At 44.8% G+C, this 25,564-nt stretch overlaps 1 protein-coding gene across 4 annotated transcripts in view; it reads right to left on the bottom strand.

The window, feature by feature from the left end:
* Window positions 1-25,564, bottom strand: part of KIF20A (kinesin family member 20A) — a 190,295-nt gene that overhangs the window by 74,451 nt on the left and 90,280 nt on the right. For all 4 annotated transcript variants that reach the window (XM_078652718.1, XM_078652720.1, XM_078652717.1 and 1 more), the window contains exons 5-13: window positions 22,440-22,578; window positions 18,823-19,007; window positions 15,591-15,723; window positions 14,633-14,827; window positions 14,100-14,211; window positions 11,866-11,934; window positions 11,492-11,635; window positions 1,919-2,084; window positions 268-456 (exon numbers count right to left, since the gene is read on the bottom strand). In XM_078652718.1, coding sequence (XP_078508844.1) covers window positions 268-456; window positions 1,919-2,084; window positions 11,492-11,635; window positions 11,866-11,934; window positions 14,100-14,211; window positions 14,633-14,827; window positions 15,591-15,723; window positions 18,823-19,007; window positions 22,440-22,578 — 1,332 coding nt within the window. The remainder of the gene's footprint in view (window positions 1-267; window positions 457-1,918; window positions 2,085-11,491; window positions 11,636-11,865; window positions 11,935-14,099; window positions 14,212-14,632; window positions 14,828-15,590; window positions 15,724-18,822; window positions 19,008-22,439; window positions 22,579-25,564) is intronic.

The raw sequence follows: 25,564 nt of genomic DNA on the forward strand, positions 1-25,564 counted from the left end.
CTCACAGTACACCCAACAACTCATCTTACACTAAATGGCTGCACTCCCATACCTTCCAACTCTGATGAGTGCACTACCAGCTGCCCTAAGGACACACTGCACACCTTTAGTCCCTACTGGTGCATCACCTCAAGAATGTCACCCTTCCTCCAAAAAACATTTGCACTACCTCCCTTCACCACCTCCCAGCAGCAAGCTCTTGAATAGTTAAGAGCATCACACCACCATTTATTATCGCACCCACATTCATATTAGGACAGAACAAACCTCTCTGTTGAACATCGTGACATCACCCTCATTGCAGCTTTCATCAGAGTCCAACTCTTCCTCTTCCTCCTCCTCCTCCATCACCTCTACATCCTCGCCCACTTCAAGGCTGCGGTTGGCTCTGGAGTGCTCCCTGATGAGCGACTTGATGGATGGGATCTTCAGCTTCGCAATAGGAGCTTGGACCAGCTGATAGAAGATATTAAGTGCAGTTAGTAGCTTTGCGTAATCGCGTTGTCTGGTAATTCCAAATATTGTAAATACATTAATTGCAATTTTTTATATTTACAAAGCACAACATTCGCCAGAAGAGACCCTAGTGCTAAGAAGTTAAAGCTGTAAACACCAAAAGACCTATGAACCATTCAGACGTTGAAACAAAAAGGCAGGAGAGGTTTTCTTGAGTGCAACAGAATGGCTCAGCTAGTAATTTAATTATTAGTCTGACGCTTGTTATGTTAGGCTGTTAGGTTTGTAAAACAAAGATTTAGGGGGAAAAGGATTTGCCAGAGGATCATAAAACGATTTGTGAACCAAGCAGAGAGCCTTAAAAATATGTATCTGCCTTACAGAAGCAGGGGAGTTTAGCAAGGGCTGCAGTATCAAACAAGCTTCTTATTTGGGGGTACGGTCAATAGATGCATGGTCCCTTACAAGACCATAATTCTAAGTAAAAAAAGCTTTCATTTCTGATTATCATTTCTTCATTTGAGGGATAATATCAAATCTTACTCTCAATAATAATAATACCACATCTCTAAAGTTGTAAAATGAAGCAACATATCAACCAGCATGGTAGCCTCAGTTTAACAATATATCCATGTCTGCTTGTACAGCTTTATTTAAACAATGTTTCAGGAGGGAATGGTCTGAACTGAAATTTGTGGAGCCGGAAGAGCGGCGTACAAACTAAATTCCTTCAGTACAGCTGCAACAACCCACCTGATCTAAATATATTCACCATCACGAGCCAGTGGAAGTGGCAAAGCTTGACAGCACCAAGATCAAAATTTCTTACAGTGAACACGTTTTAGGGGTGGAAGCGTTTTTTTTCTCTTTTAATCCATCTGTGACTATCTCCCATGGCTATTCCTGAGGAAAGCCCTTCACCACAGAGAAAGTAGGTGCTCTGAAAGTTACAGGAATTCACATTTAACAATTCACGTCTTTAAAATGTACTACTCAAATTTGGGTTTGAAAAGGAAGCCCCTGTCTCGCCATACAACACTGGGCTAGACGGGAGAATGTAGCACGTGCATGAGATGCAAGCTAAAACTTTAAGGCCCAAATAGCGCAGGTCATCATTACAGTGCCAGTCAAGCCATGTGACAAGTGTCATAAATCCATTGAAGGAGATGGGTGAAGGCGAATACCATCTCCATATATGGATTTTTTTCCTCTCATGTTAGATTCCACTACTGAAGTGTGAGAAGAGGATTCACACACTTTTAGCACTTCTTTCCCACATCCAATGCACAAGTACTCTTTTCCCAGTGAAGCGTCTCATATTAGGAGTCTCCCTGCACAACAGAATAGTATTCATGCTTACAACCTCCTCTTGCAAGAACCCCCTTCCATCAGTTTAGAATAATGCCCTTGCTACTACACGCCGTTGCTACTACATGCAGTAGAGCCCGGCTATCTCACCCACCTGGTTGGCTATAGCAGAAAACTTCAAGGCGTGCAGAGTCTCGTCATACGTAGAAGCACATTGGTTGATATTGACAATCATGCAAGACTGACCACGACCTGTGAAAAAGCCCTGGAACACTCGTGTTAGTTTACTGTCACGGAACGGGACAATGTTCTGCTTCAACCTGTAAGGAGAATGGAAACAATATATTATTGTGCAAACTACTGAAAGGGACTTTAATAACTTAAGGAAATGCTGTAAGGCAGTACTGAAGCAGGTACATGGGGTAATAACTTAAGGAAATGCTGTAAGGCAGTACTGAAGCAGGTACATGGGGGTACTGAGGCTGGTGCAGAGATGCTCATCACTGCTTTAACCTGAAACCAGGACCTTTTTCTGAAGATTTATGGTGCACCCAAGAAGCAAAACTTTATTTTTTATTGAGTTGAAATATATACGATAAATATCATTTACAGTTGCATTCATGAATACAATATTGCAGATACCCTTAATTAACATCTACCGGTTATTTATTCACACAGAAATTAATTATAACTTAAGTCATGGACCCACTGCAAACGCAACAGTTACTCGAGCAATCTAGCACTATTTGTAGAACACTATGTGAAGAGTACATAGATTGGTAAAAGAATGTATTGAAAAACACAATTCCCTAGGTTCATACCAAAGACAGGGAACCAGTGTAAAACAAGCATTTGCAATGCAATAGGTCTCACATTAGGAAAGTTTGAGCTATTGGTATTGTAAATGACATTTTTTTTTATTTATGTGTTGGTTTTGAAAATAGCAAAATTAATAGCTGTCATTTACAATGCCAATAGCTATAAATTTCGCAAATGTGACACCTATAGCATTTGTAATGCAATATGTGTTGTATTTACGTGACTTAGATGTATTGATATTACAAATAACAATGGCTTTTATTTTTTAAAAATAAGTAATACTTAAATAAAAGTTATTGTAATTTATAACGGCAATAGCTTAAACTTTTGTAAATAACGTTTGTGAAGATTATGTTCAGTGTATTTTATTGTGACGAAAATCCAAGAACAGAAGTGAAATATTAACATCTTTTTGAGATATTTGTAATAAAGCTTGAAACATTGAGAGAACATATTTGAACCAGTTGTTGAATGGTTGCACAGATTGATGCTGTGGTGGCGACAAGTGATGCTGTGGCGTTCAGTGATGCTGTGGTAGCGGATAGTGATGTTGTGGTGCACCTGAGTGATGCTGTGGTGGTGCTGAGTGATGCTGTGGTGATGCAATAGATAGATAGAGTGAGTGCGATAGATAGAGGGAGGGCGATAGATAGATAGAGGGAGGGCGATAGATAGAATGATGGCGATAGAGTGAGGGCGATAGACAGATAGAGAGTGAGGGCGATAGACAGAGTGAGGGCGATAGATGAATAGAGGGCGATAGAGTGAGGGCGATAGATAGAGTAATTATGTGGCGTGTAATTATGTGGCACTGAGTGGCATTTGGAGTGTATGTTGCGTTGAGCGCAGTGTAAAGATGTAGCATATAATTATGTGGCAGTGAGTGGTATTTAGAGTGTATGTTGCGTTGAGCGCAGTGTAATTATGTTGCATATGATAATGTGGCACTGAATGGAATTGTGTGAGTGTATGTTGTATTCAGTAGAGTGTAATTGTGTGGCGTGTAATTATGTGGCACTGAGTGGTATTGTTTGGCATGTATGTTGCATTGAGTGCAGTGTAATTATGTGTCACGGAGTGGTATTTGGAGTGTATGTTGCATTGAGTGCAGTGTAATTATGTGGCGTGTAAGTATGTGGCACTGAGTGGTATTTGGAGCGTATCTTGCATTGAGTGCAGTGTAATAATGTGGCGTGTAACTATGTGGAACTGAGTGGTATTTGGAGTGTATGTTGCATTGAGTAGAGTGTAATTATGTTGCGTGTAATTATGTGGCACTGAGTGGTATTATGAGGAGTGTATGTTGTATTCAGTAGAGTTTAATTGTGTGGCTTGTAATTATGTGGTACTGAGTGGTATTGTGTGGAGTGTGTTGCATTCAGTCGAGTAATTATGTGGTGTGTAATTATGTGGCACTGAGTGGTATTTGGAGTGTATGTTGCATTGAGTGCAGTGTAATTATGTGGCATATAACTATGTGGCACTGAGTGGTATTTGGAGAGTATGTTGCATTGAGTGCAATCTAATTATGTAGCATAGAATTATGTGGCACTGAGTGGTATTGTGTTTTGCTATGCTATGCTTTGTTATGCTATGTTTTGTTATGCTATGTTTTGTTATGCTATGCTATGTTATGCTATGTTTTGTTATGCTAAGCTTTGTTATGCTATGCTGTGTTTTGTTAAGCTATGCTATGTTTTGTTGTGTTTTGCTATGTTTTGTTATGCTATGTGTTGTTGTGTTTTGTTATGCTATGTTTTGTTATGTTATGTTATGCTATGGTTTGTTTTGCTATCCTATGCTTTTTTTGTTATGCTATGTTTAGTTTTGTTATGCTATGCTTTGTTTTGTTATGCTATGCTGTTTTGTTATGCTATGTTTTGTTGTGTTGTGTTGTGTTTTGCTATGCTATACTTTGTTATGCTATGCTATGTTTTGTTTTGCTATGCTATGTTTTGTTATGCTATGTTTTGTTATGCTATGTTTTGTTATGCTATGTTTTGTTATGCTATGTTATGCTATGTTTTGTTATGCTATGCTAAGCTTTGTTTTGTTATGCTATGCTATGTTGTGTTTTGTTATGCTATGTTTTGTTGTGTTTTGTTATGCTAAGTTATGTTTTGATATGCTTTGTTATGCTATGTTTTGTTATGTATGCTGTGCTTTGTGTTTTGCTATGTTTTGTTATGCAATGCTTTGTTTTGTTATGCCATGTTTTATCTTATGTTTTGTTGTGTATTGTTATGCTATGTTTTGTTTTACGATGCTTTGTTTTGTTATGCTATGCTATGCTATGTAGTGTTTTGCTATGCTATTTCTTGTTTTGTTATGCTAGGTTTGGTTTTGCTATCCTATGCTTTGTTTTGTTATGCTATGCTAGGTTTTGTTATGCTATGCTGGTGAGGGTGTGTGAGGGTGAGTGAGGGTGTGTGAGGGTTAGGGTGTGTGAGGGTGAGGGTGTGCGAGGGTGAGAGGGTCGTGAGTGTGAGTGAGGGTGTGAGGGTGAGGGTGTGTGAGGGTGAGGGTGTGTGAGGGTGAGGGGGGTGAGGGTGAGTGGGGGTGAGGGGTGTGAGGGTGAGGGGTGTGAGGGTGAGGGGTGTGAGGGTGAGGGAGGGTGAGGGAGGGTGAGTAAGGGGGACTGAGGGGGTTTGAGGGTGGGTGAGGGGGTGAGGGTGAAGGGTGTGAGGGTGAGGGTGTGAGGGTGACTGAGGGTGAGGGGTGTGAGGGTGAGAGGGGTGAGGGTGAGGGGGGTGAGGGTGAGGGGGGTGAGGGTGAGGGTGAGGGGGTTGTGAGGGTGTGTGAGGATGAGGGGGTGGGGGGTGAGGGGGTGAGGGTGAGGGGGTGAGGGTGAGGGTGAGAGGGTGTGAGGGTGAGGGGGTGTGAGGGTGAGGGGGTGTGAGGGTGAGGGGGTGGGTGAGGGTGTGAGGGTGGGTGAGGGTGTGAGGGTGGGTGAGAGGATGTGAGGGTATGTGATGGTGAGGAGGGGTGAGGGTGGGTGAGGGGTGTGAGGTTGAGGGGTGTGAGGGGGGTGAGGGTGAGTGAGGGTGTGTGAGGGGGTGAGGGTGAGTGAGGGTGTGTGAGGGGGTGAGGGTGTGTGAGGGGGTGAGGGTGTGTGAGGGGGGTGAGGGTGTGTGAGGGGGGTGAGGGGGTGAGGGTGTGTGAGGGGGTGAGGGTGTGTGAGGGGGTGAGGGTGTGTGAGGGGGTGAGGGTGTGTGAGGGGGGTGAGGGTGTGTGAGGGGGGTGAGGGTTAGAGGGGGTGAGGGTGTGAGGGTGACTGAGGGTGTGTGAGGGTGAGGGTAAGGGTGTGTGAGGGTGAGTGGGTGTGTGAGGGTGAGGGTAAGGGTGTGTGAGGGTGAGTGGGTGTGTGAGGGTGAGTGGGTGTGTGAGGGTGAGTGGGTGTGTGAGGGTGAGTGGGTGAGTGGGTGTGTGAGGGTGAGTGGGTGTGTGAGGGTGAGTGGGTGTGTGAGGGTGAGTGGGTGTGTGAGGGTGAGTGGGTGTTTGAGGGTGAGTGGGTGTGTGAGGGGGTGTGAAGGTGTGTGAGGGGGTGTGAAGGTGTGTGAGGGGTGTGAGGGTGTGTGAGGGGTGTGAGGGTGTGTGAGGGTGAGTGAGGGGGTGTGAGGGTGAGTGAGGGGGTGTGAGGGTGAGTGAGGGGGTGTGAGGGTGATGGTGTGAGGGTGACAGGGTGTGTCAGGGTAAGGGTGTGTGAGGGTGAGGGGTGTGAGGGTGAGAGGGTTGTGAGGGGGGGGTGTGAGGGTGAGTGAGGGTGTGTGAGGATGAGGGGGTGAGGGTGAGTGAGGGTGCGAGGGTGAGGGGGTGTGAGGGTGGGTGAGGGTGTGAGGGTGTGTGATGGTGAGGAGGGGTGACCAGAGACAGACAGACAGGCCACTGGAGACAGTCAAAGGGCAGCCTAGTCAGGGGAGAGAGAGAGAGAGTGGAGAGAGGGAAGAGAGAGCGGAGAGTGAGAGGGAAGAGAGAGCGGAGAGTGAGAGGGAAGAGAGAGCGGAGAGTGAGAGGGAAGAGAGAGCGGAGAGTGAGAGGGAAGAGAGAGCGGAGAGTGAGAGGGGAGAGAGAGCGGAGAGTGAGAGGAGAGAGCGGAGAGTGAGAGGGGAGAGAGAGTGGAGAGTGAGAGGGGAGAGAGAGCGGAGAGTGAGAGGGGAGAGAGAGCGGAGAGTGAGAGGGGAGAGAGAGCGGAGAGGGAAGAGAGCGGAGAGCGAGAGGGAAGAGAGCGGAGAGCGAGAGGGAAGAGAGCGGAGAGCGAGAGGGAAGAGAGCGGAGAGCGAGAGGGAAGAGAGGGGAGAGAGAGCAGAGAGGGGAGAGAGAGCAGAGAGGGAAGAGAGAGCAGAGAGGGAAGAGAGAGCAGAGAGTGAGAGGGGAGAGAGGTCTGACACTGAGATGAGAGCGGAGAGTAAGGGGGGAGGTCTGACACACACCGAGACGAGAGTGAGAGAGGTCTGACACTGAGACGAGAGTAAGAGAGGTCTGACACTGAGACGAGAGTGCAGGGACGGTGACAGCAGAGTGCGCTCTGACTCAGAGGTGACAGGCGGGTGAGTGCGCCGGAGGTCGAGTCTCCGGCGATGGTCGGGGTCCGAGATGAGACAGAGGCCGGGACACAGCTGTGCTGCGCTCCACTGCTCAGCATCAGATTCACTCCCCCCCTCCCTCTACTCGTGCGCTTCACACAATGGGACATTAACGCAGCGCTAGAATACACTGCAGGAAGGCGCTTGTCCCCATGCAGGCCAGGGAGCGGTGACTCGTGTACTATACAGCGCACTGTGCACGTCACGGGGACACACCACTGAATCACACAGTGAACGCAGGCACACTCCCTCCCGCCCCTGGGAGCCCCCCCCCCCCCATTATTCCTAAGAGTCTAATTAAGTGCTTATATGTACTGATGGGAGGTGGGGAGGGCATGGGCTTGTGAATGACATTTGTGTGCGCCCTACAAAGATTTGGCTTAAACAATAAAGAAATATTTTAAAGAAAGGGGGTGGGGGTGGAGTACAGTGTGTGAATGGAGTAAAGGACAGATGGGAGAAAGATGGAAATGGAAGAAAAGAAAGTCATACGGGTGAAAACAGAAAGGTGAGGCAGGGAAAGGGAGAAAAAGAGGAGGTTTTGTGCCAGAGCGAGGAGAAAACGTGGGAAGAGCAAAATGAGAAAACAAAGACAGTCTGTTGAAGGAACAGACAGGGATGTCAAGAGAAATAAAACAAATGAAAGAGGTAGCAGACAGAAATGTGAAGAGTGAGAGGAAGGAGAAAACAATACCAGGGCGGGATGACGAGCAAAATAGGGATACGAGGTTGGGTATTAGGGAAAAGAAAAAATAGCAAGCGAGGGCACAAGAGAAAGAACGAAAGAGGAGACAGGGTGAAAGAGGGAAATCACGCCCCGTGAGATCTAAAAAAAGAGAACACATCAACTGTGACAAGCTCTTGGCATTGCTGTGGGGAGGGGGAAGGAGAAATGCGAGTCACGGCCGCCAGGCCGTGAAGTGTGAAGCAGTGGGCGGGGAACCAGATCCCTTTGAAGCTGCTGGGCAGAAATGCGAGTCACGGCCTGGTGGCCGTGAGGTGTGAACCAGTGGGCGGGGAGGCAGGAGCAAATGGTATGGGGAGCCTTTGAAGAGCAAGGCAGGGGGATAGAAGCGCGGTCACGAGCACGTGCACTTCTACAAATCCGGATCGTAAAAGTCAACGTTGTGGTTTGGTTGCAATAGGTCTCTCTGCGAGACCTAAAAAAGGACTATGTTCAAGGCAACTGGAAGTACTCAGATACGGAGGATCAAATTATGCGATATGATAAAAGCTCCAACGGATACAAAACATGGCAGCCAAGCTGGCCTTGTGTCGCCCGCGCATTGCCTCGTCCACCGCAGCGCTGCGTGATCTCCATTGGCTACCTGTCCAGCAACGGATTCTTTTTAAGGCCTCGTGTTTGGTCTTTAAGGCGTTGCATGGACAGGGACCTGTTCTGTTGCAGAATCTTTTTTCCTGGTACACTGCTTCACGAACCTTGCGCTCTTCCTCTGCATGCCTGGTAACAGTTCCCAGGTTTCAGAGGTTAAGAATGGGAGGCCGTTCTTTCAGCTTTGCCGCTGCTAGTCTCTGGAATTCTCTTCCGCTTCCATTGAGGAGCCAAAGTGAATTTCCATCTTTTAAGAGAAATCTAAAAACTTATCTCTTTCCTAGAGTAGCGTGATCTCTGTCACCGTGTGCTAGTCTGTTTTGTCAAAGCGCCAGGATACCCATTGGGTGACAGTGTTTTGCGCTATATAAGACTGCAATACATACATACATACATACATACATACATAAAAGCAATGCAATAGCACAGTTGACAAACACCATACCCTTTAATTTATGCAATATCGGTCTTACTCAAAGTTGTTAGGATAAATACACCTCGGTCTTGGTGGCAGTAAGTAGAAAATCTTTACTTGTAACTACAGCTCCTTGGTAGTATCTATGGGCCCTTTGGGCATGGGTTTCTCCAGGGGAAGCAATGGTGTGCGATCCAACACTGCTACAGCTTTCAATGAAGAATGCAACTTTATTTTCATGCTGGTAAAAAAGGGTTAGGTATAAAAATGATGCTTTAAAAAGGCAATTGCATGGTCTACGTCCCAGTAATGAAGAAAATAATGTTTACTTAGTAGTCCCCAATTCTATTTAACATGGAGCTGTACTTGGAATGTTAACTTTCGGTGGAGTGTTGCAGTGTTCTTGAGCACCTTTATAGCTTGTTGGGTTTTATTACAGTAAGTTTACTTCAGGATAATGAATGGAGAAGTGTACTTCAGTGACAGAGAATGGAATGCAATGTATTCACGTCAGTTCAAAATATTTGGCCACCGAATGTCTTTGTGGCTCCAGGTGCAAGGTAGTTGAGTATGGCAGAGTCTCTGTGGCTTAGCTCCCAGCATAACAGTAGCCTTGAAGCACCTAGAGCAGGGGCCCCACCAAGATGAAAGAGGCCAGGTCAAGCGAAGTCTGTGTCCCATTTTTATCACCCTTTGTAGCGCTCACGTTTGTGCTACTGACATTTTTCAGCATTCCAATTTTATCCCTGTGACTTTGGTGCTGGTGTGAGATGCTGTATTGGGTATGTAACTGCCAACAACTGGGGAGAGATCACCTTCAAGGCTTGTCTGATGAAGAGACTGCAAGAGAACGGAGGGCGGGAACTTCCCTGTTCCAGAATCTTAGAAAAGTCAAATGAAGTAAACATCTTCTAGGGGGGCGGTAGTGGGGTAGAGACCATCAAGGGGCCCTCTGGCACCAACTGGACCACGCCAGACCAGTCCCAACTCGGAACTGACATGTACAGTCTGTGTTTAACAGCAATTTCAATCAGACATCTGGTACAGTAATATCTAGCTAGGTAGTCCCAACAGTTTTGGAAACTGAACGACCATCTGCATGCTAGGGAATCAAGCTAAAGACTTAAGTTAAGCAGAAAATGGTCTGTTATATCAGAAAAGTCCAGGTTAGCGTAGGCTCATTACTGGAAACTCTACAGCTGCTCAATTTCTGGGGATGCTTGGAATACAACTAGAGGAAGAGGTGGGTTCAAGTAAAAATATCTGTGCTCCTGAACTACAGCTAGCTGCTACGACCACCAGTCACCCTATAACTTGGTATTAGGTAGCTTATAGACACCATAAAATAGTGCTTAAGCTCTGTTGTCTAATGTATTTGCTGATATGTGCAGCACCTCTAGTGGTCCTAGACTGTCAGACCCACAGGGAAAAACACAAAACTGGAAAAAGCAGCAAAGATTTTTTTAATGCATGCTTAGGATTTCTGTTTCAGGAGCAAGTAACTTAGGTTTAACCACAGTTCTCCGGCATTGGCGCATTCATAGACTCAAACGCTTTGAATTAAGACTAATAAGCAGCATAACAGAAAAGGTGGCAGTAATACTAGTCTTACTGAAACTGGTTCCTGAGCACAGCCTGGTGCGCGTGCCCAAACAGGATGCCCAAGCATTAGCGTTTCAGACAGTATGGCGAGTCAGTCTTGCTGCTGCTTTGTTCTTCTGGTTTAATATGTATGCACTCTCAGAGTAGGGCCTTCTTATTTTAATATGGCAGAAAGCTTGCCTCAGTTGCAGTGGCCCCTTACTTCTGTCATCCTCACCTCACTCATCCACCATCTGTTGTCACTCCTGGAAAATCCCTCCCTAACCTCTCTCTCACTCACACACACACAGTCCCTTATCCCTTCCCTGCCAACATATTCAACAGCACAGCTGCCAGTCTCTGTTGGCAAATTACTGGGAGTTCTTGTTAATGGAGTAATGATCCACTAGACCCATCCTATCCGCTATTGGGGTAGCCATTCTCCTGTTCCCATTTGCAATATGCATTTTTGGTCTTCGCTAAAGTTATCTGGAAACTGCTCTAACAAATTGAGATTTTGTTCAGAGTTACCCTCTGCGGACAACAGAAGTTACCCTCTGCCTCTATGGACAACAAACTAGCTGATGCCTCCATTTCAAATCATAACACTTGGAAGTCACTTTGCTCGTCCAGATCCTTACATAAAAATGAAAAATTAAAGGCAGAAACACTTTGAAGTTCCCTAACATTTATGTGTAGCGGATTTTGTTGACCACTGGCCATAAGCTGACAGAACCTGAAGGAAAGCAATGACCCCAAATTTAGGCATGTTAACATCATCAGAATGAGTTATGGCTCTAGTTTCTAAAAGGAGAGGTTGAGCGAGTGGTCTGTCACTGGGTGTAGGAAAGGTCGTTTTTAGGCACCCCGGTACCTTAATGAATCAGTCTTCCCCCCCCAAAAAAACCCGCATCCACGGCCCTCCACAAATACCAGGTTATAGATGCCCATTTTATACTTTCTGCTGTTGGCTCTGCCAGGTGCAAATGCACTTACTTTTGTAGCTGGTTCTGGCGCAAGGCAGCAATGCATCGGCCCAATGTGTGCAACGATGTGTTTATATTTGTGGCTTCTTTCATCCTGTCCCCAATCTTCTGATCTTTACAGCGCTCTGAGCCAGCCAAGTCACACAGAGAAAGCCTACAAAAAAGGGAGAAGTGAGTGAAGAGGAGGTAGAAGGGATGGACATTTTAAAAGGTGGCGAAGGGGAAAGAAAGCCTCACCAAGAACAGTGGTGTGTGAAGTAAATTTGGGAAAGAAGTGAACATGCAACTGATATTAGATTTAAAACAAATTAATATTATTAGATACTAAAACATTAACACACAATTTAAGGCTACGGAACTGCACAAAGTCCTGTGTTAACTCACTCGCTTATTTTGGGCACCAAGTCGGTCCCTCCTTGAAGATGTAGGATCCGGATGGAGAAAATACTGTGACTGTAAGGTAAAAATAATACTTCAAGTTACTATGAAATATTAACACATGCACCTACTGATCCGTTTCACACGGGAAAAGGAACCAACATGGATGCAATCTTGGCCAAGAGAACACAAGCTGTGCCTCATTACAAACCACAAGCCCCTCGCACACCACACCTCCCTTTAAGAGACATTCTAGCGACGCCATCTTGGATATGCTCCCACAACGTTTCTTTTGGTACAACTGAACCCTTCTCCCATCCATGCTGCTTTAGACATATGGGCAAATGTTTGCTCTGATTCACACCCCTAGATGAAAACGCTAGCCACACACATGCCACACTCTGGCACCATGCAAAAACAACAGTTGATGGACAGAATGCAGAATAATGTCATACATTCACCCCAGTACAGAGATCTGGGCCTAAATCCATCGTTTATTTGCTCACCACACCACCCCAATTCAGACATGACCATATGCAAATCAGCCTTGACCCTGTGCCTCATGGGAACAGTCCAGCCCGAACTGCCAAGCCATGTCTTCCTTGGACCGGAATCAAGCATCCTAGGACCGGTTTCTGGCTATAAGCCGCCTTCAGCCAGGATAGCTTGACTCCAGTGGTGTGGAGAGCACGGGACTCACGTCTGAGCATACGCGTCCCACTCGGGGTGACAAATGCAAAAACAACAGTTGATGGACAGAATGCAGAACAATGTCATACATTCACCCCATTACAGAGATCTGGGCCTTTTGTACCGCTTTGTCGCCATAGGTTGGCATGGTATGCTCAGGCGTTGAGTCCCTTGCTCACTTTGCCACTGGATTCAAGCAAGCCAGGCTGAAGACGGCTGGAATGCCAGAAACCGGTCCTAGGAAGCTTGATTCCGGTCCAGGGAAGGCATGGCTTGGCAGTTCGGGCTGGACTGTTCCCATGAGGCACAGGGTCAGACTGATTTGCATATGGCCATGTCTGAACTGGGGTGGAGAGTGGGCTAAAGAACGGGGATGGAGCAAACCCAGATCTGTTGACTGGGTGTGAGTGTTTGATTGGTTCAGATGCTCCGTCCATCACCACCCCCTTTTGTAACACTCTGGCACCAAGCAGCTATTTTGATCATTGGCCCAGCCTGTTCACAGGAAACTCACCTCAATCATGCCCTCACCAAACAATACAGTAGGACTATGCTACCCAAATACACATACTCATGCTACCAATTCCTATCATCTGGGTTGAACCTCTCATCCCAGATTTTATCCCCTTCACCACCTGACAAACAGCTATAATTTTGGTTCAACAGAACCAGTCCTCATATGTTTTCAAAACCCCCTTCTCTTGCCAGAACCATCGTTTTTGCCCTGGTTTAAATAAGCATTACAGTTTTCACTTGTGGCTGAAACCCTACATCCCACATCAACCATTACAAGAGCACCTGCTCCCTACTTCCTGCAGCTCTGATAAACATGAGGATATTCACTGCCTTCCCTGCCGCCTCACATTACCTGCAGGTGGAGGCTGGTTTCAGCTGAGGAACACCCTGTTCCCCATTTCTCAATCACAGATTGCTTCCCCTCTGACTGGAGCTCTACTTCATAGTACATTCGTTTTACTGGCCTCAAACTGCGGCACACGCCAAATGCCAATTAGTTTAGTCTCCAATGGAACAGTCCTTTTTCTCACAGGCCACTATATAAAAGAATAGTTTCCACCACCTTTGCATCAACCACCTAACAACTAGATTATACTAATAGATGTGCCAATGGAGACACAATCAGTCAAACTGCCATACTCTTTGCCTTCAAAGAACCAATCACACCAGCAATTAACTCTTTACAGGTTGCACAATATTGCACAACCCCAAAAACAGTAATTCCCAGTCATTTGGATCCACTGAAATACACAAATTGTTTGGTGAACATCCTTCCATTCTCAAGGCACCACATCTTAAACTCCTGTTTGGATAGCTAGCCACAAACCACTTCCTAAGACATCAAGCATACAGCTACAATAACTGTCTTTTTCCCATTTGTTCTTCCCTCGTTTCATGGTGTGCTTCGATAACTAATCCCTTGGCCCTATAAGCGCTCAGAACTTGCAACAAGCCAGTGAGAGCATTATACAATAACAAAAGGAATGAAAGATCCACCTTATTTCCAGCCCACCAAATTAAACAATCCCTTTCACCTGCGGCTGGAGCTCTGGTTCAGGTGGGTGCTAGCAAAACTCTGGTTCTTTCGACCGACTCTCAGGATCCTCCAGGCTTCATCAGCGTCGCAGACATTAATCCAGTTCAGGTCTGGTGGAAGAGGTACGGTTACAGTATCTCTACAGATCTATTATGTGATGGTTCAACTACTAAAGCTCTTCATAGTTTCACTGATAAGCAGCCCATGTCAGAGCTGGATAGTGACGCCTCAACTAAGTCTATGCTTGGCCCATACGATTTCACAATGTTGTACCTGACCTGCACTTGATTTTAGCTATTAGTACATCACGTTTCTCACACGACCCTTTCGGAGCTGCATCATATAGGACTTTACCTTTAGAATTTCCCGACCAGGTGGCTCATCCTTGTGAAATGCTGCCCCACTATACACCAGTCTCTCTTAAGTCAGACATTTATTTGACCCCTCTCCAGGCCGTTCTTCTATAACAGAAAGCCTAGAACCCCAAGAAAGCAGTCCCAATTTGCCCCCTCCCAATATCCAAGTCCTCACCTTTGACATATGGACTCCCATTCTTATCTTCACACAGACGTAGGCTCTGCCTCTTGCCATTATTTGGTCCAGAATCAAGCAGATCGTAGATGAACTCATTGTAGATCTCGAAGAAGGAAACCCAAATGGAGAACTGGGATTCATCTGGCTCCTCGAGGGAGACGGCATCAGAGTACGCCCAGCGAGAACTCGTATCTGGGGATCAGAGACAAAGGAACTAGGCACAGGCAGACTGGCAAGTAGGAACATTCCATAGTTCAGAGACAGGTGGCCAGTAGCATTTTTCCCATGACCATACCAGTTTGAGCTGTATCCACTCTCACAAGGGTCTTAAATACCACCCCTCGCCACAAAAAGTTCTATCATCCACAAAAAGTGCATTTCACGGTGGATTCGACCAACAGAGATGCAAGCTAGATCAAATAAGTTCTGTCTGCTGCTGCTCAGGCCTAGCCAAGGCAGGTGTAGCCTTTTGTTACACTAGCCCGCAGTACCTCCTTCCTGCCAGGAGAAAAACACCATACCAGATCTTAGCTATATCCTGGATAGTGTATGCTTCACAAAAATATGCAATACATAACCTTAGAATGAAACCAAACTCATGTACTTGCACACACTTAAGATAATTTGAGGCAATTCCAGAGTCGTGTTTGCCCTGCTGCCGTTATCCCCAGCCCAACAGCTCCATCACAAAGTGGGTGCCATTCGCCTTGACCTCTAAGGGCTGTCATAGTTCATCCTGACAACTGCACTTTGTAAACAAATCCTCCTTGACCAAACTTGCCCCAACACTGGGACAGGATATCAGAGACACAACCCCCAATCATCCCCCCTACCACCTTACAAAATAAAGTCACTCTCACCATACACGCAGGGTAGTGTTCACCTCCAACTCCGAAATGTTGGCAGGGAGTGATGCCCCTTATTGACAACATAGTACTGAATGCCTCAAACATACCTTCAAGCAGACTGTTGGTCTGAGTGTTGAATTGACTTGTAGAAGAAAGACCAGCCACCCCACTGTCAAAGCTTGTGCTGTTGGTCGGTGGATCTGTGCTGAGGCTCCTCTTCAGGGGTGTGAACAACTCCTCCTGTGAAAGTAAATCACTCAGCTGGTCACATTCCACTTTCTTTGCTTACTGAAGGGACCATTTAAACCTACAGGGTAACTAATACAGTCCCAGGACCAATACACTAGCATCCACTGATCAACACCAGTGACCAGACCCTACAGAACAAACCTTGTCAATACATTAGCAGTCCAAAACATGCATGTACTGTTACTCAGGGTCCAAGACTAACACCCTAACATAGCAAGCCAGAATATGCACACCAAGAGCTTGCTACTAAACTTATCTGAAACTATTATGTTTTAAATTGTTTTTATTGAATGTGTTGCAAATATTAACAATACACCCACCTACAACCACTGGCCGGCGGGGAGAATCTTATTCAAAGTCAAACTTTATTAAAGAGTAAAGAAAAGAGACAAGGAGGAAGTGAAAGAAGGTGAAGAGGAGACAGAGGGACAGAGGAGATAGAGGACAGGAATCCACCCACAGCTTGTGTTATGACTCGGTAGGGGTCTAGGGCGGATTGTCGTTCTGAGGGAGTGCCGGGTCCGGTATAGGAGTCGTGGGGAATCGCAGGACTCTTAGATATCGGGGGCAGGTAAGCTCTAAGAATTCTGAAGATAAGTATGCCACAGTAGATCCCCAAGTCTTATCGAATTTGGTCAGTGTGTGGTTGATCCCCGATGTGATCCTTTCCATCCCCACCACCTCCACAACCTGTGGAGCCAATCTTACTTAGTCGGGATATCGGGTGAGCCCCACTTGGCCAGGAGGGCCTGCTTGGCTGCCCCTAAAACTAGAGAGATCGGACCGGAGAGGGTAACAAACTATTAAAGCTCACATAAAAGGAAACTACCCTGCTCTTTACCCACTTAAAGAAAATGCTCAAACTCTCGCAGCCCAATTTAGGGCTTTGTTAGTCTCTTGCAGTATAAAAAGCTTGGAAAGTCACAACTCACAAACATGCGTGATCCCCCAAATACCTCTATACACAACATATCATGATCAATACAGAATAGCTGGGTCTTAACCAAAATGAATCATTGTGACAACACTGCATGAACAGCAAAAACTTAGAAGCTATTGCTGTAGATCTCCCTAAGGTCCTTTTTTCTCTCTGAGGACCGAATCTCAATCACCAACAGCGGTTAAGTTGTTCCAGTAGCAGAACACTCAGTCACTGATCCAACCATGACCAACCGTACCCTGGTTCTTTAGGGTTAGGTCCAGACCGCAACTAAAAAAGTAAAAATCTCAAGAACCACAAGGAGCAACAGTTCTTGAAATCAGAATGACTGGCAACTAAAATAACAGGACTCAACACTCAGATTGTTACAATAGACAGACTATTAATCATTCTGGGGAGCACAGGCGCCATTAAGAGCACCAAATGGGTCAGGGACTGTGCAGACCCACCACTTTCAAGGTCAGCTGTGAATATATCACAATTATATGACTAGACAGCCAAATAGGTCGGAGATGATGTAGCACACTCACATAACACACGAGACCTTCTCATGAGCAGCACATAAACGGGGGTCCCACTGGTTCCCACCTCTAGCCAGTTCACTTGCATATCAAAGATCACTTGAGTCCGAAACATTATGGTAAGGTCTCTCGGGTATGGCTATCACAAAGTCCTTTAACTGGAGAGACATACAAAAGGGTATGCGCCTCTAGATTAGAATCAAACTGCATCATTGCCAGTCAGCACATAGGTTGTGTATAGGTTGCAGTAGCCACCCTTCCAAAGAAAGGCAGGCAAACTTTGGGGTTTACCCTCGACTTCACAGGAAACTTTTGTTGACAATTCAAACATGGAGCACCTCTAATGAGGTTGCATGGCTTAAGAGTACTAGCGGAAAGCTCACTAGAAAGAGGGGTCCAGAAAACAGAAAAGCAGAACCAAAAAGTTGCAATACAGTTTTACTAAGTCATGCCAGTTGCTCCAATAACAGTCTGCAAATCAAAAGAGCCCAGGTTTGGCGAGACAGCGATGCAGAATTGGCAAATGATGAAATGCCAATGGTAGTACATAGATAAAATCGGGTCATTAGACCCAATGACCTCAGGCAACACCAAGCTCAAGTAAGGATAGGTCAAAAAAGGTTTTACAGACTGCTTCTAAATACCCTCTCTGGAGGTAGGAGATGGTAGACCCCTAAATGGGGTAATCACTACTCCCGTAAAATGAAAACTTTGAAAGGTAACAGACAGTTCGACCTCTGGATGAAGGAAAACCCCGGTTTCAACAGTGTAGAACACAGACACCCCGAGGATGTTGGGTCACCAATACAGGGAGAAACTTGGTAAACATCTACTAACAGGTAGACACTTAGATCGATAAAGCTGATCACAGACCTTAATCTCAGCAACCAATGGATGCTGTTCCTGGATGGGAATGCGCAAACAAACACCTAGATGTTATACACATTTCAACACTCCACGATTTAAGGTAGTGTGATCATATGAAAGGTTTCTACCTTAATAATAATATGAGCATCCCTCTTTTGCTAAGAATAGCTTGTTCACACATACCAGGTCACCAGTTCCACAAGGTTAAAACCAGACAATGGTGGCTTCAGTGGATGGTGGGGTGATCAATTTTAGTTGGGGATGAAGTTGATATGAGTGATAGAAAGCAGATGCACTGGCAAACAAGTTTGGACCATATCACGTTATCAGACACCCAAATCAAACTAATTGCGAGTTCAATCTGATCTGGCCTTAACTAGGGAAGAAGGGAAAGGATGGGGTGAGTCGAACATCTATCATGCAAGGGCCTGGCTACCACACAGTATCCTATATATCCTACTGACCACCATGATCGAAGTAGCGCCAGAAAGGGTAGAACTCAGACTTAAAATGCAGTAAGGTTTACCAGTTATAAACTTGGGGGTTTGTCTGCATTTAGGAGAGACTGTCTCATTAACAGACCTATTTAGAAAGGTCATAGCGAATTGTTACACTACAGACTCAGATAATTGAAAGTAAGATTAACATTGGGGTAAACTAGTCTGATTATTCAGCCACAGGATAGCATTATTTCAGGGATACCTTGTTATGCTTCCTAGCACCTCAACAATATGAAAATAAGCTAGAGCTGCAGCCTCTCACCTCTCGAAGGCTGGAGAGCAGTGCTGCTTTCTTCAGTTCTTCCTGTCGGACCTGTCTGCTATCCAACCACACCACTTCACTGGAGAGAGAAGGTTTCAAATCTGTCCCTTTATGCAAGCGATCCTGAATGCTGCTGAAGATCAGAGAAAGGGAGCGGGGCAGGATCCCGCCGTCTTTACTATTCCCTAGAGAGAATAAATGGAGAGGTTAGAATAAAATTGATCAGTGATGCATAACAGGTTGTAAAAATGTCAAACCAGCATGTTCTAGTTTGAGACAACCCAACTCTATACAAACATAAGCTGCCTTTACAGCCCACAAGGCAATGATGCTCTAAAGAGGCCTCTGGAGAAAGAGCAGGAAACAATGAAAAACATTTTAGAGGCAAAAAGCCAGAAAGCACACTAGTGTTCATCAGAGACAAAGCACAAAAATTGACTCGGCTGTATGAGAGGTGAGTGAGCCTGAACCTATTTTACCAGCTATAAACTGTTAAGATGTCACCTAGGCAGGCAGTGTTCTATCCCTGAAACACACAAAAAGAAAAGTGATGGGAGGAATGCTTGCATTAAGTCTAAACTCAGGCAATCGCCCTGGGTAACATTCCAACCCATTTTGCCACCATGCTAACTCAGATTAAACTCTGACATATGCTAATCAGTCTTGGTCCTGTTCCAATAGCATCAGGGCAGCCCGAACTGCCAAGGCAGAAACTCCATCCGAACCTATCTTAATCGATAGACATACAGTGTATCTACTTACCAAGAACACAGAGGACCCAGAACGACAGCGCCCGAACTAGAGAATCAAGTCCTGTTTATCCCAGTCTCCCATTTAACATTCATTCATGCATGTAACAGATCCATTAAAGGACCCTTAACGTCAGATAAATCGCTTGAACACATTCACAGTGTGATGCCAACTACCAGCCCCATGTAAGGCTTAACATTGTAGACATCATGACCACCTCTGCTGAACAGATCCATATACCTTTGCACTGTGTTGTATGTTGGTCTTAGTGGGACGTGCCACTATTATTCCTATGCGGATTATGTCCTATGTACCTCACTCATTCACCCTGTGGGAACGTTAGATATGTCTCCAGGGTTTGTGCCTCCCGCAGGATTGACTCCACATAGTACCCCATAGTTCTATAACAGTGCCTTTAGGGTTTGTACCTTCATGCATTTATATTGATTTGTTTACATTAACAGTGCTTGCAGTAGTTGAGATTCTGTACTCCTGGTTAGATTCCCAATATGATTTCACCGACTGCTTAACAGTGCTTCTGTGAACTCATCTATGGCACTCCTGAGTAGACCCCTTATAGTAGTTAACTAGGGGACCTCTGGGACCTACATCAAGGGGAATTTGTGCCTTATGAAAAGGAACACCTAAAAGATGGAAAGCTTCCACATTTCCAAAAAAGTCTAGTCTCACACTTTTGGCAGCATGTCATACTTATAAGCAACAATGTCACAGCACCATGTTAGGCAGTACCCCCAAATGTCATGTCTACCAGGCAACACCTCATAAAAGGACAAACAAGAACCAAACCCAATTTGTAGAATGCAATGCAGCAAGCAATGGCAAAAACAATAGGTCTCGCCTATGCAAGTTCTATTTGCTTTTCTAATTTTTTAAGTTCTTTTGAATAGTATTACATGGTATGGCATGTCATTGTATGGTATAGTCTGGTTTGTCATTGTATAGTATGGCTTGCCAATTTATAGTATGGTCTGGCCGGTCATCATATAGCATGCTGAGATATAGACAGTCAATATAAAGTATGGAATAGCCTGCTATCGTATAGCATGGCCTCATTGTTTAGTATGGTTTGGGTGGTCATTGTATAATATGGTATGAAACAACCTGGCAATTTATGGCATGGATAAACTGTCATTGTATAATATGGTATAACCGGTCATTGTTTATTATGGTATGGTGCTTAACTGTACAGTATGGTCAGTTATTGTATAGTATGGTACATGCTTACCATGTAACATCTCATCAGAAGCAGAACCATGTGGGCGGAATTTACTGGGAAAGACCAGACATAGCAGGCAGCAGCGTGGAGCACACAGGCAGCAGGCCGCTCCAGTTAACGACTCCCTACCATGGTGCTCAGTGAGCTGCTTTCTGGTGGTTGACTGAGCCAAGCTGTTGCGGAGCACCGGAGCTTCAGCCTCTTCATGCACCACGCCGCCAATAGCGCCAGAGACCACGACATCAGGGCCTAGACCAGGCCCCCAGGGCTCTTGCTATCACCCAGCCTTCTCTGCCAGGGTTGCCACGTGCCGTCGGAGGGCCAGGCGGGGCAGTCTGGAGGCTTAGGCTGAGAGCCTGAGAGGCATCTAAAGAGGATTTTTTTTACTGATTTAATAATTTAGGAACCAGGAGCAGGAGCACTGGTCTCAAACTCTCACCCCCCTTCAGCGTGCACCCATTTGCTAACCCCTGCATTCAGCCACAGGCTTAAGAATCCTTAATTGATGCAAAGTGATTAGATGGACATCTAACCTTCTCCATGCATCTGAAGGCACTTTGATAGCCCTTTTAAGATCGAAAACTTTATTATTAAGTGTGTACGCCTACTTCATCCTTCATCTGGAGATTGCCCTAGTGAACTTTGAATGCTCGATCACCCATCTACAATTATGGACTCCAGCAAAATTAACATTGTTCTTGAAAAATACAAGGGCCAGATTAAGCTATTCACTGGACATCCCCCATTGTCCCCAGTTGGACATGTACAAATCCTATTTTAATAGCCTTTCTTTTACAATGAACCAAGGATACTTGAAGTTTACATTGGACCATAGTACTAGGAGTCTTCTATTCATGCTACAACTGCGCATTCTACCATTACGTTTTACAAAAACCTGGTCAGACAAGAGATAACTTAGGTGTATGTGATCTATGTAAAGGTGGGGCTCAAGATATTAAGCATGAAATTGTTAGTGTGTCCCTATAAGTCAGTATTAGAAGCACAGAAGCGTTTTTTAAAACCTTTGTTTTAAATACAGTGCATTTAAAACTAATGATCTGATTGCCTTGGCAAAATCACCTCCAAATTAAATTTGTGCCGCAGTTTGTAAAAATGCATTAAATCATTTTTATCAATGTATTAGCAGCATATTTATATGGAGATTGTTTTAGGGTTTTGAAATCTTTTAGGACTGTATATATTGAGATCTAAATCAATGAAATCAAACTTGAATTGGTATGGTTTGGCCTGTCTAAGTGCAGAGTGGTACTGCCTCACTGTACGGTATGGTCTGTCATTCTATGGTATGCTGGTATTTTCACTTGGTCATTACATTATCCAACAGGCTGTCAACATCTCAAACGGGGTACCGTCCCATTAACAACAACCCCCCAAAAAAACAAAAAAACGTTACTAAGTGAGGCAGGTACTTTCCAGATAATAGGATGGGAGAGTACAGAGGGAGAATGGGATATGTAAACGAACAAGGCTTTGGACCACCTGTCTCCAGGCTGGCATGGTTCACTCTTCAAGGAGGAGGAAAAGCACAATGAAACGCATAAATATTGAAAGCAGAGCACGATGCCTCAATGTGTCTGAAATAGGTATTTGGAAGGGGGATGTGAGATACCTTGAATAGTGTAAGTTTTGCCTGAATTTGTGACACCATAGGTGTATACAAGCCAGTTCTGTCCATTCAGTGCCTCCTTTACCACCTGCTTCATCGTCCCCTCAAAAAATTGTTTCTGATCCACGTCTGGTCCAAAGATCTGTTGGCAGAAAGGGACAAAAGCAATAACATCACAAAGTAGAGAAGCAAACAGAACCACATGTCCAACGCATGCACACAATAATAATCTGGAAGGATGAGGAGGAAAAAAAAAACACTAAAAATAAGCCATGTGGCTTTAGGTTTGAGGAAGATCACCAACAGCTTGGTTAGTGCTCCTGGATCAACACGTAGCATTTACCATCTTGCACAGTGGATGTTTGTATATACCCTCACTACTTGGCCAAGCCAGGATCGAGGTTCCATCCTCTCATTCTGTTCCAGGCCTCCATGTAATAAGATCACAGTTCCCAATGGGTTCCCTCAAGACCTTCTTGTGGGTTGTTCAATGTTTACATAGAAAATCTGCAGAGAACTACTGCTTAGTTGCTGTACCAGTAGACTGCTGATAAACCTTCTGCTCATTTCATCCATCAGAAACCCTAGTCTGTTTGAAGGCTAGGGGCTTGCCATCTTCTTAAGTCACAACTTCAGCCTTAACCTTCCAAACCTGAAAACTTTTCCTTTAGCATTGCATAGTTCCTCCATCAATTCTTCCTCGTACTGCTACCTCAAAGACTGCTAATACGGATCTCTATGCACATTATCTATTGTTGCCCACGTGAATAAAGCATTGTGAGTTGCTAAAGAAGCTTGACTCAGCCGCAGACATAATTCCTCGGTTTCCTCCTAGATAGCGCCCAATAACAGAAGCATCATGTTCCTGCAAAAAAGCCCAGTTCAGCACTCCGGAGAAAACACTATGTTGTAACACCCAACACCGCCCTAAAACATATCTGACATACACAGGGTAGATCAGTGGTGGCAGAAGAATCCCCACAATTTCTCAATTTATTCTGCCACCTCATGCCTTTTTTCTTTTCACTACAAAGTGCTCTCAGGGCATTGTGTTGGGTAATGGTGGCTACTTCATGCATGTTTGTGACAGCAAGCTTTACAGAGCGTGGCACATTCATTTATGCAGCAGCACAGCATGGTAGGAGATGAAGTTCCCTGGCACAATAGTGAGCTGTTTTTTTTTTAATTTGATTCAGAAATACCGAGGATCGACCAATTAATGGTATTTCTAAAATGTTACCCCTTTAATCTCAGATCGGAATATATTTTTTTTTTACTTCTCGAAAACTACTCTGGTTTACAATTAAAACATCAGAAAATGCATTAAAAGATCACTACAGGGCTGCCTGTGTTTCTACTACACAAGTGTTTCAAATGTTTCAGGAGCATAGGAAGAGTTTGCCACAATGAGTGTCGTGCTTCTGGTGGTATGATTATTTATTCTTTCGAACAGATATTGGTTTGCCTTCATATTGCAGCTGTAGACACCAATTCATCTTGCAATTTCTTGCTTGGACCATGCTTTTCAATTAAGAACAATAGGCAACAAACAGAAGAATGAAACTCAATGTGTTTAGACTCCTCGGGTATAAGAGCACCGACATCAGTGGGAGGTTTAAAGAAATGTGAGCAATTTTGGTGGGCCATCATTAATCCCGATGATTACTGCCTATAAGGCTATGGTCCCCTCGCAAATGTTATACGGTGCAGAGACCATTCATTTGGGATCACGATGTGAATGGAATAAAATAGAGGGTAACTGCCATAAAGAAAACTGTTAAGCCTCCCCCATCTACAATGGTACAAGCAGTCAGTGGCAAAATTGGGCTAACTTCTTGGAACAGTTATCATCAGCAAGTTTAACTTTGCACTTCCGGTGTAGAATCCAAATGTGATTGAAAAGAAAAGTATCAAAGCCATGCATGAAGGAAATCTGCCAGAGTTAGTTGTGTTCGGCAAGACACACGAGAGGCCGTCTTAACGATCATGCCCTCTCGCTTAATTATTGTAATTTTTTTTTAAAAAGCTAATCCCTTTATTAATAACACAAAAAAGGAGTTGAAGGAAAAGTGTGCTATATAATCTAGAGCAAGTGATTTGAGTTACCTAGATCCAAAGAGTTCCACCCAGTGGCTAATAAACTCTTTGCAGAACTGTACAACCTTCTATGGTCTTTCAGGGAGGTCAAATTCAGTAAGGTGGGGAGAGTTCCTGAAATTTCAGTTAGGGTTAAACCTTGGATTTGCATTCCTAGTAGATCGTAAAGAACATAATTGTGGCTGTGGACTAAATTCGAAGATCTCTAGTGTGCACATTTTAATGGGATGCTTATATTTTATGCGAATTAGGTGCAAGGTCATAAGGCCAGTTTTAATTAAGTATGGGGTAAAATCGAGATCAGAAGTAATAAGATTTTAATATAGTGCCCGATGAAATGGGAGAAGCTATGGGGCGCCTAGCAGATATAGAGGCCTATAAGGGAAATAGGGTAGGCTTAGACATGGAATGTGTTGCTATTGTAAAGATAAATGTGTCATTGATGGTGAAACAAGGAATACTGCAATGCGATGTCACTATCTCCTGATTGTATTACAATTGTCAGAACCAGTTGTTGCACCAGCACCTTGTTGATTCAGATCTGACCTCTCCCCAAGAATTGGGAAAGAAGGCAGACAAATGGGTCAGGACAAGGATCAAGCAGAACCAGAACCAGAACCAGGGTGGTCAGAAGAAAGCAGACCAGAAGGGTAATGTTAAGAATGAACAAAATGACCAGAAGTCTTCACCAGGTCCCCAACAAACCAAAGAGGGTGGGGGTCAGGCTTCCCAGAAGAAGAAGACTCAAGAAGGCCAGTCAAAAAGGTGGTGCCAGTACTGCAAAAGTAAATCTCACTGGTTTAGTGAGTGCACCAAAAGAGGAGGACAAACTCCTGCCACTACAGCCCCTAAGGCAACTGCACCCCCTAGTACAGTCAGTAGTGGTAGTGTACCTCCCAAGGCATTAGTTGGGTTAACCTTGGGTACTGAGGGGTCTGACAACTTAGTTGGCACACTCACTCAGGCTGTCCTTGTCTGTACAGGGGATATGGATATGTCCCCTGAGATAAGTCCCAATACTTTGGGCAAAT

Source organism: Lissotriton helveticus, chromosome 7 (assembly GCF_964261635.1).
Source record: "Lissotriton helveticus chromosome 7, aLisHel1.1, whole genome shotgun sequence".
Taxonomy (NCBI): Eukaryota; Metazoa; Chordata; class Amphibia; order Caudata; family Salamandridae; genus Lissotriton; species Lissotriton helveticus.